General features: G+C 38.1%; 1 protein-coding gene across 1 annotated transcript in view; it reads right to left on the bottom strand.

Annotated features, from left to right (window-relative positions):
* Positions 1-464: 464 nt before the first annotated feature.
* LOC150109832 (uncharacterized) overlaps positions 465-9812 on the bottom strand; it is a 384154-nt gene continuing 374806 nt past the window's right edge. The window contains exons 4-5 of the mRNA XM_090415053.1: positions 8852-8991; positions 465-767 (exon numbers count right to left, since the gene is read on the bottom strand). Coding sequence (XP_090271179.1) covers positions 518-767; positions 8852-8991 — 390 coding nt within the window. The 3' untranslated portion in view covers positions 465-517. The remainder of the gene's footprint in view (positions 768-8851; positions 8992-9812) is intronic.

Here is a 9812-nt window from a genome sequence, read left to right as displayed (position 1 = left end):
AGTGGGTAATGGGATAACTCCCATGGAAGATGACACCCGGTCGAAACAGCTCCGACCCTGCAACTCCCACCTCTAATTTTCATTCATTATATTTTATCTTTCTCCTTTTAAAGTTTAAATTTTTCCCAAAAAATTTTTATAGTTAACCCTTGATAATTTGGTTTTAATTCACATATCTTGGATTTTCCACATATTTCTATCTCCACATTTTCTGCCTCCCCACCTGTTCCTTTCAGTTATATATCAATTCAATTATATAATTTTTATTGTTATACTCCTGATGTGACTCCAAAAGAAGACAAACATCGAGCATTCTACAAAAGGTTGTCAAAAACTATTCCTTCCATATTTTTCATTTATCTATGTCTTTAAAATATCATTAATGTCTTAAATTGTAATGAAAAAAAAAGTCAATGATATAATACAAGAGTTATGCCTAAAGAAAAATAGGCAAAATAGTCATAAATATTAATAAGAATAGATCATCTAGATTTTTCAGCTATACAAATATGCGTGCTTAATTCATTAAAAGTACAAGAAGAAATACCCCTGCTGATAATGGTGTTACAGCATTTGTTTTCCATCCTGTTGAAGAACAAATAAGTTCAGGTATAACAGTCACATTATAAGATGTATTCTTTGCATAGGTGCAAGGACCACATGAGGCTTTATCAGGACACTTATCATCAGGAGTACACCATCCATACACAGCAATATAGTAATGGCCTGGTTTTACCATTGGATCATCTTGAGTAAGCTTCACATACCTGATGGGAAAACAATCAGGAAAACAGTGTTTAACTGTAATGTTTAAATTTATTTTTTTATCATGAAATCAGGATACAAAACTTAATTTCTCGAAATAAAAAAAAAAATATATAAATCCTTTACCTGAGCATGAGAAAGCAAATGTAATTTGCATTAAGTATCTTTCTAAGCTTGTATGAGGTATTAACTTGTATATGGAAAATATGACTTCTACATTGATTTAGCTCTCAGTAATTCATGAATCTAACCCCTACTTATAAGTCTCGAGGTATAAATTGGATGGTATATAATGGTGTCAATAAGCATGCACATCTAAAGGAGATCTCACTAATGCCTACAATTTGATGTGAGGTCAATAGCCTCTATATGCAAGTAGCCTACTCATGTAGATACTTCATGAACAAACTTTACCTGTTCACACTTGGGTGAAGGATTAACAGAGAACATTGTGTATACAAAAGAACATGCACTTAGATTATGTATGTATATACACAAATGCTAGGAGTATCAGAAATACAGGTGTAGAGTTTGTTTGGGACCTCAGATTGTAGGCATTAGTGAGATCTGGCTATCAGAATCAGACATATTAACTGGCATCGAGTGTAAACATACAGTATTTTTAGGAGTGATAGACAGGAGAGGAGGGGACATGCTGCTAATGATACTGGATGACCTGAATCCAGTTAGGGTTGAGACCTATGATTGTAGTACTACTACTAATAGTATTTCATGTGGCAGTAAGTGTGAAATCATCTGGTGTGATATGGTATCTAATAAGATCAATTACATAGTGGGGTGTTCTTACAGAGCTGGTGGATAGGTTACTAGTGATGAAGAAATACATCACCAAATAGACAGGATGAGAGTAAAAAGAGTAACATAATGAGAAACTTTAATTATCCAAATATTGATTGGGTAGCATGAGAATCTCATGAGAAGAATGAAAATGAATTTATTGGGCAGTTACAGGACAAGTTCCTCAAGAAGCATGTGAGAGAGAAGGAACTCGAGGTCAAAGAGTGTTAGATTTGATTATATTGTCAGAGGGTGTTTCAGTTGAAGACATAACTATGCTACAACCAATTGGTGACAATGGTCATGCAGTACTCACTTGGGAAGTGATTAAGTTTATCAATGTTCCTTTCTTTTAAGCTTACACAGTGATCCAAATGCATTTTTGAAAATTATGGAGACAACTGCCATGTTTGAATAAAAACTTCAGTTTAATATAACTAAAATCTACATTCAACATTTCAACCTTTATGTCAAGGTCATCTTCTGGAGCATACAACTATACACAGAAAACAAGCTACACTACAATCAAACTGGTTTGTTAAAGATACTGACCAACCGTTGCAACAATTGTTGGCCTGCCCTCTGGTGGGTAAAAATAAAATAAAATTAAATTAAAAAAAATAATAATACATCAATGGTAGAATCCTATTATTAGTGTTATCTGTTGGTTGTAGAAATACATTGGGCGTAACAACAAGTATCTATCTATATACATATATTAACATCATGATTATACTTGTACATTCCAGCCAGTTGGTATGGAATGGTTTCTAATACTAGCTGAAGATTGGCTAGAGTCCTGACTTATGCTGGATCTTACATATTAGGAAGACTGAATGTGTGCAATCCAGATCCTTGGAATTTTCATGCCATCTTTGTTGTTGATATTTGGGTGGTTTATCAGGATTTCGCAGGCTTCCTTAAATTTCCTTTCATACCAGGTTTTTGTGTGGTGTAAAGAGCGGGTGCTTTTCCAGTTGATTTGGTGTAAGGTGTTGAGCGCATGGTCTGAGAGGCCTGCATCACCATAATGGTTATATTTAATATGTCTAATGTGTTCTCACATTAGACACATTAAATATAACCTCTCAGAACCTCGCAGGCCTCTCAGACCACGGGTCTCAGAATAGCTGAACTGGCTATTCCATTGACCAGGCTGTTTAATATGAGTCTCACAACAGGGAAGATTCTGCAGAAATGGAAAGAATGTATGGTAATTCCATTGCACAAAGGTGGTGCAAAGACTGATGTATCCTACTATCAACTAATTAGTATCTCAGGAGTGGTGGTGAAGATTTTGGAAAAATTGGTTAGGGCTTACATTCAGAAATAGGCTGACAGTGAATCTCTAGTTTGCAATGAGCAACATGGGTTTACTAAGGACAGTCGTGTTTTTACCAACTTGCTCACATTTTATAACAATGTTACCACTGAACTAGACAAGGGTAATGGATACAAAATTATACTTTTGGATTTTGCTAAGGCTTTTGACAGAATACAGTATTGTAGACTTTTCATCAATTGGAGAATATGGGTTTGGATTATAGAATATTAGTGTGGATAAGAGGAAGACTGACTGACAGAAATCAACAAGTGGTATACGTCTGCAAGATTTAAAGTGACTAGTGGTGTACCACAAGGATCAATCCTTGGTCAAAGGAGAGTGTTGAAAATGATATCAGGATTGTGATATACTTTATGAAGAGAGAGTGAGAATTTGTAGACTGCAGACACTAGCAAACAGGAGAAAGAGGGAGTGATATGATTGAGACTTACAAACTTCTGAAAGAGTCATACAGGATTTCAGTTTATGGAAACTTCCAGGGATGGCCCCTTGTCATCACTCCTTCCCGCTGTTCAACCAAGCAAAACAACTCCCCAGTGTCAACCCTGTAACCACCTCTCAACAGCTTAAAAGTCTCAATCATATCACCTCTCCTTCTTCTATCCACCAAACTCTGTAGTCCACATTCCCTCAGCCGATCCTCATAACTAACATTGTACGGTCCTGAAACCATCTTTGTTATCTGCCTTTGTACCCTTTCCACAGTTAATTTATCCCCTTCAAATCCTGGGGACCAATTCTGTGAACAATAGTCTAAGTGTGGTCTGATGAGAGTCTTATACAGCAGAATAATAACTCTTTTATCTCTGCTGATCAGTGTTCTTCTTATTATTGCAGCAATCCTCTGTGTTACCTTCACCACCTTTGCAATATGTCCCCTAAATTTCAGGTTGCTATCAATTATCAACCACAGATCTCTTGTTTCTCCCCTACTTCCTCCAGTATAGGTCCTCCAATAGAGTATGCAGCATCCCATCGATGTGTCCCAAACCTCAAGACCTTACATTTTGCTACATTATACCGATACCCCCATTCATTTGCCCATCTGATCCTCTTGCAGGGCTAACACATGTACTATTACTATTAACCCTTCCCAGCTTCACATCATCCACAAACAAATGACTATCCCCTTGCAATCCACTGACAAATGACAATGGCATTGATGTAAAGGTTAAACAGCATAGGTTCCAGTACTGAGTCCTGCGGGACCCCACTTGTAACCCTCTGCCTCCTTGAAACTGCCCCACCATATACAACTCTCTGATACCTATCGGATAGCCAATTCTGAATCCAGTTGACCAACCTGACATCCAGACCCATGTGCTGCAACTTAAATATCAGCTTGTCATGTGGCACCCTGTCAAATGCTTCTGCTAAATTCAAGAAAATGGCAGTATATGCCTTTCCTTCATCTACTGCTCTTGTAACTTTATTATAAAAGGCTAGCATATTACTAAAACAAGAGTGCCCTTCACAAATCCATGTCAACTCTCACAGATAACATTACCCTCATCTGCCCAATGCAGTATACGGTCCCTCACTAATTTCTCAAAGATCTTAACAACTACTGATGACACAAAAACTGTCCTATAATTAGACACTTCCAGTCTGCTATCACCCTTATGTCATTTACCACGCTTATGCAATGGCATAAGGGTGGTAGCAGACCTTATGCCATTGCATAAGGGTGCAATCATAACGGTGCTATCTTACCTTCCTTCCATTCCTTGGGCACCTTTCCCATAGCCAGACTTTATTGAAAAGCCAGGTCAAAGGAGCTGTCAGTTCTTTAGCACATTCTCTCAAAACTTGTGGTGAAATATCATCCAGTCCCACAGCTATACTGGCATCCAGAGTACTCAGCATCTGGAACACGCTCTCCTCCTGCACTTCTAAACCTCGAACCTGCCCAATCCATCAAGTATTCAAAGTTACTCCTCCAGGATGAAATACACCAATAAAGTGTTCATTGAACAATTCCATTATGTCCTCTGCATTAGTCACTCTATTCCTGTTTTTTTCCCACAATGTCAATCTTCCACAGTCGTTTCTCCTTCTACTGGCCACATAGCTAAAAAATTCCCTAGGATTTTCTTTGGATCTTAGGACCAATCTCTTCTCATATTCCAGTTTTGCCTTCCTTACCATACTAGTCATTCTCCTGGCCTGTGTCTTATATTCTTAATGCATCTGCTCTTCTGCTCCTTATATCTCTTCCATGGCCTCTTTTTCACATACAGCTCCTGTTTAGTATTGTTTGTCATCCACTTTACACCAAATTGTGTCCTCTTCTTCACTTATGGAATACAGATTACTATTGCTGCTAACAAATATTCCTTCACAATTTCCCAAGCACTAATGATATGCCTGCCTTCCAATTCCTCCTCAAGTTGATGTCTAAGACTATTATAATCACCTACCTTATAATTTCATATATGTTCCCGTCTTTTTGATACTCCTGCATGTCTATCTATCTTCCAAGTCAAAACCACATGGTCATTCTCTCTCTCCAACTGGTGGGAGAGATGTAATCTCAGTTATTATCACCTCTTCTGATGCTATGACCAAATCCAAAACTCTTGAACTTCTTGTTCCCTCTATTACATGTTGCCTAAGACATATGTCCCTCAAGAATTCTAGAAATTCGATTTCCTTATTGCCACATGCATCTTCCTCTCTCCAATTTATACTGTTGTAGTTAAAATCTCCAATAACAATCATTCTTCTTGCACCTGCCAAGCTCAACTGTCTAAACATTTCCTGGTCTCCACCCTCCGTGCTCCTTAGTCTGTAGCAACATATCCTGTTCTGCCCACCTCTACCTCACACCATATGCTTTCAAAATCCTTAGTGTCATTGCCTTCCAAAGCATCCACTTTTAGAGGACATAAATTTTCACTTATCATAAGCAATACTCCACCACCACGCTTTCCCTTCCTATCCTGCCAAAAAATGCTGTACCCAGCTACTTCTATTCCTCTTATTATATCCTCTTCTGTCAATCATGTCTCAGTGATCCCAATAATCTTTGGCCAGGCTGATGCTATCAGCCGCATCAATTCCTCTCCTTTATTCTGGATACTCCTGGCATTGGTGTAAAGCATAAAAATGCCATTGTTTCTATACCCAGCATTATCCCCTCTAGACTCTACTGGACTCAGTGTTACCTGATGTCGTCTCCCTTCTCCAAAGTACCCATTCCCACAAGAGGCCATCCCTGCTACCATCCACCCTGGGACACACAGACTCATTCAGAACAGCAATCTCTCCAGATGCCTACATCCATCCTCATTCAAATGCAAGTGGTCTCTCACATACAATTCCTCTCTGTCCTCAAACACCCTCCAAGCATCCACATATTCCAATCCTCTCTTCTGACACATTCTAGCTATTATGTTCTTCAATTATTACTGCTCCTCTGCTCAGCTCTTCACTATCATACCTAGGCAACACACACACACACACACACACACACACACACACACACACACACACACAATCTTTCCTCTCTGTGTCTTCTTTCACACAACCTTAAGCAAGAATCTCTCATATCGCTCACTGCCCAATTTACATTACCTGTCAAGTCATTTGTTCCCACCATCACAATCATCTCATCCACCCTTTCACACCCCTCTTAATTGCCATAGCTACACTTTCTATCGTTCCTCCAGGCAAACATTCCTCACGCATCCTATCTTGAACACCACGGATCATTGAGTCCCCATACATTATACCTCTCACCACCCTGTTCCTCGATTGCTCACATGCATCCCTCACTCTCTCTCCTCTAACATTTTCTCTCTGTGTTCCCCTACTTACCTGCCTTGCTGACAGCACTCTATCCCTGGTTCCAGTGCACTCTTGCATTCCTCTCATTCCCTCTCTCCTACTGTTTCCATTCTCTCCTCTTCTCTCATTCCCAAAACTCTCTCTCATTTCCACTCTTCCTATTCTCCCCTCTTCTATCATTCCCATAACTCTCTCTCATTCCCTCTCTTCTACTGTTCCTATTCTTTCCAGTTCTACCATTCTCATAACTCTCTCATTCCCTCTCTTCTACTGTTCCTATTCTCTCCTCTTCTACCATTCCCATAACTCTCTCTCATTCCCTCTCCCCTACTGCTCCTATTCTCTCCTCTTCTACCATTCCCATAACTCTCTCTCATTCCCTCTCCTCTATTGCTCCTATTCTCTCCTCTTCTACCATTCCCATACCTCTCTCTCTCACTCCTACTTTGATTCGTCTTGCATTCGTCTCTTCGATTTGCCTAATCTCTCTTCTTTCACCCTTCTCATCTCATTCCCTAAGCATTCCTGCTCTTTCAGCTCATCTCTCTCTCTCTCTCTCTTTGCAATCTACCACTCTCATTTGCCATTCATCTTTCCAATTCAGGCCATCTCCAAATACTTCACTATCATTCAATCTTTCCTTACTCCCCACTCTCATTATTTTATTCATATTTTTCTTGCCCTCTATTCATACCACTCATCTCTCTACGTGGAGAATCTCCCATCTCTGACTCAAAAAGGTCAGTTATAGTATTCTCTAATTCACCAAGTTCCTCCCATTGCATGCATTTTGTGCACATATGTATTCCCCCTTCTCTCACCTGCCGCATATACAACTGCCGGGACGTATACATTCCACAAGTCCCGCATGCTACAAAATCCAGTATGATATCGTGCAAAATGGAGTCCTTAAATGGGGGGGGGGGGAACTTGGTGATACGCCATTTGCTATTGTAACTGCTGCTGCCGCCATTATTCAAAATAGTCTCGCAACTAAATATGTATAAGGAAGTATGATTACAAAAAAAACATTTAAGTGTACTAAGTATAAATAAAATAAAACTAAATAATGAAAACTTATGTTTCTTCGTCTTGTCTTCCGCTGTTATGCTTCTGATTCCGACCTCTTCTTCTCGGTAACCAAAATACACAATATAGCGCCGACAACTAATTTCTAAAACAACCACTGACGGACACTCGTATTCAGAAAAAACAACGTAGCACTACAAAAACATAGAAAAACAGACTATTCACTAATGAAAAAAGCACTTTTTTTAGGACAGCTCAAATTCCCAGCCACGATCTCCAGCGACTCTCAATTCTTGTGTGTTTTTGCAAGTTTTATTACAATTTTAACATTCTATTCCTGATGATGATGTCTCTGTGACTGAGACAAAATACTGAAATTGATTAATTATTTCTCTTTGTACTGTAAATTATTCTATTAAAGTGCAACATGAATCTAAACCAGCACCTAAACCTAAATACTTGTTTAAATACTAGCAATCAGAAAAACTGTAACAGGCAGCTAAACCAAAACAAATTCAACTAACATAAAAATCCACAGCATATATATATAATGATTACCACACAGAATATTTTGAATAGGTGACTTTTTCTTTCTTATGTTGGGGCCCTTAGACGATAGAAATATTAGACCTGATAATGGAGTCTTGACAAGTAACAGACTGATTTGGAGGAAAATTGTAGATAGGAAGTTAGTAATGATGTAATTTTTTTCATGTAGTACTATCATATTATGTACACCCCTTGTGGGTACATAATATGATAATTTGAATTTGATGATGTTGGGGCCCATATAAGTAAAGTTGGCTAATCAACCTACAGTACTTTGGTACCGTATATGGGTAGTAGATTGGGAAAGAAGAAACTTGTTGACATTCAATTTAAAAGCCTGCATATGGTATTCCTTGGGAAATGCATTGGGGGAGGGGGGGACTGTTCCACTTTACAGCAGTAGCAGGGATGAAGGAGTTATTCTGTGATCAGAGTTGCTGATGCAGTTCATATATTTAAATGAGTAGTAAAACCGAAATAAAAATAAAAAGTTACACAATTAACTCAAAAGCCAATGTAATATGAGAAGGAAACACAAAAATGACAATATATATATATATATAATTTAATGTTCACCTATGCTGTATTTGAGCCAGAATCCATGCCATAGATTGTTCTGTTGGAAATTCTTCTGTAGGAGAAACCACTAATTCAGGCCATGCATATGTGGATGGGCATACTTCTGGATCTATGCAGTTATTTAAGTGAATCTCCACCTAAAATGATATTTTCCCCATTTTAGAGCATACAAACTGATGATTTTGAGAGGAGGAAAAAAAAGGACAATTACTTAACATTTGCATTATAAATTATTAAGTTCTGACATTTCCCTAACAAGGAAAAAAAAAATTCATGAAACATCTATTGACTGATGTTATTTGCAGAAATATATGAAAAGTAATGTTACTGATGACTCAATGGATTTAAGAGTGTTCTGGTCATCTGTCATAAATTATTCTGATGTATTCTTATAATCTTGCATCCTGGTACTTGCACCTTTGCAGTTGCATAGCATATGGAAGAGAAGAATCCAGGAAAATTATTATTACTAAGAGAGACCTTCAGGGAATCAGGGACTCATCAAGGGAGACCACATACTACTTGCACCAGCTATCATACTTATTTCTGAATTCATTCATACTGCTTGCATTCACAATATCCAATAGCAATCCATTAAATCATGCATCACTCTATGAGAGAAAAATGTAGATCTCATCCACTTCTTAGCGACAGTCATTCAAAGCTTCCACGGATGCCCTCGTCCTTTCCCCACCCTCCAAAAATTGAAAAATTCCATCAACTGAAATCCTGTATGACCTTTTCAGAAGTTTGTAAGTCTCAAACATATTAACTCTCTTTTTAATGATTGCTAGTATCTTCTAATGGGAAATGAGTTGCCATTAGAAGATATAAAGAAGGTAAATGAAGATGATCTAGGCCCAGAGATTTTGAAGACAGAAGTAGAAATGGCCATTAAAGAACTAAAATGTGGAAAGGCAGGAATACATGAAATATATTCTGCAGAATTCCTGAAACA

Source organism: Typopeltis vanoorti, chromosome 1, assembly GCF_054136105.1.
Source record: "Typopeltis vanoorti isolate ZY-2024b chromosome 1, IOZ_Tvanoo_1.0, whole genome shotgun sequence".
NCBI lineage: Eukaryota > Metazoa > Arthropoda > Arachnida > Uropygi > Thelyphonidae > Typopeltis > Typopeltis vanoorti.
The sequence above is the reverse complement of the archived record's forward strand: the minus strand, read 5'-3'. Positions and strand labels throughout refer to the sequence as shown.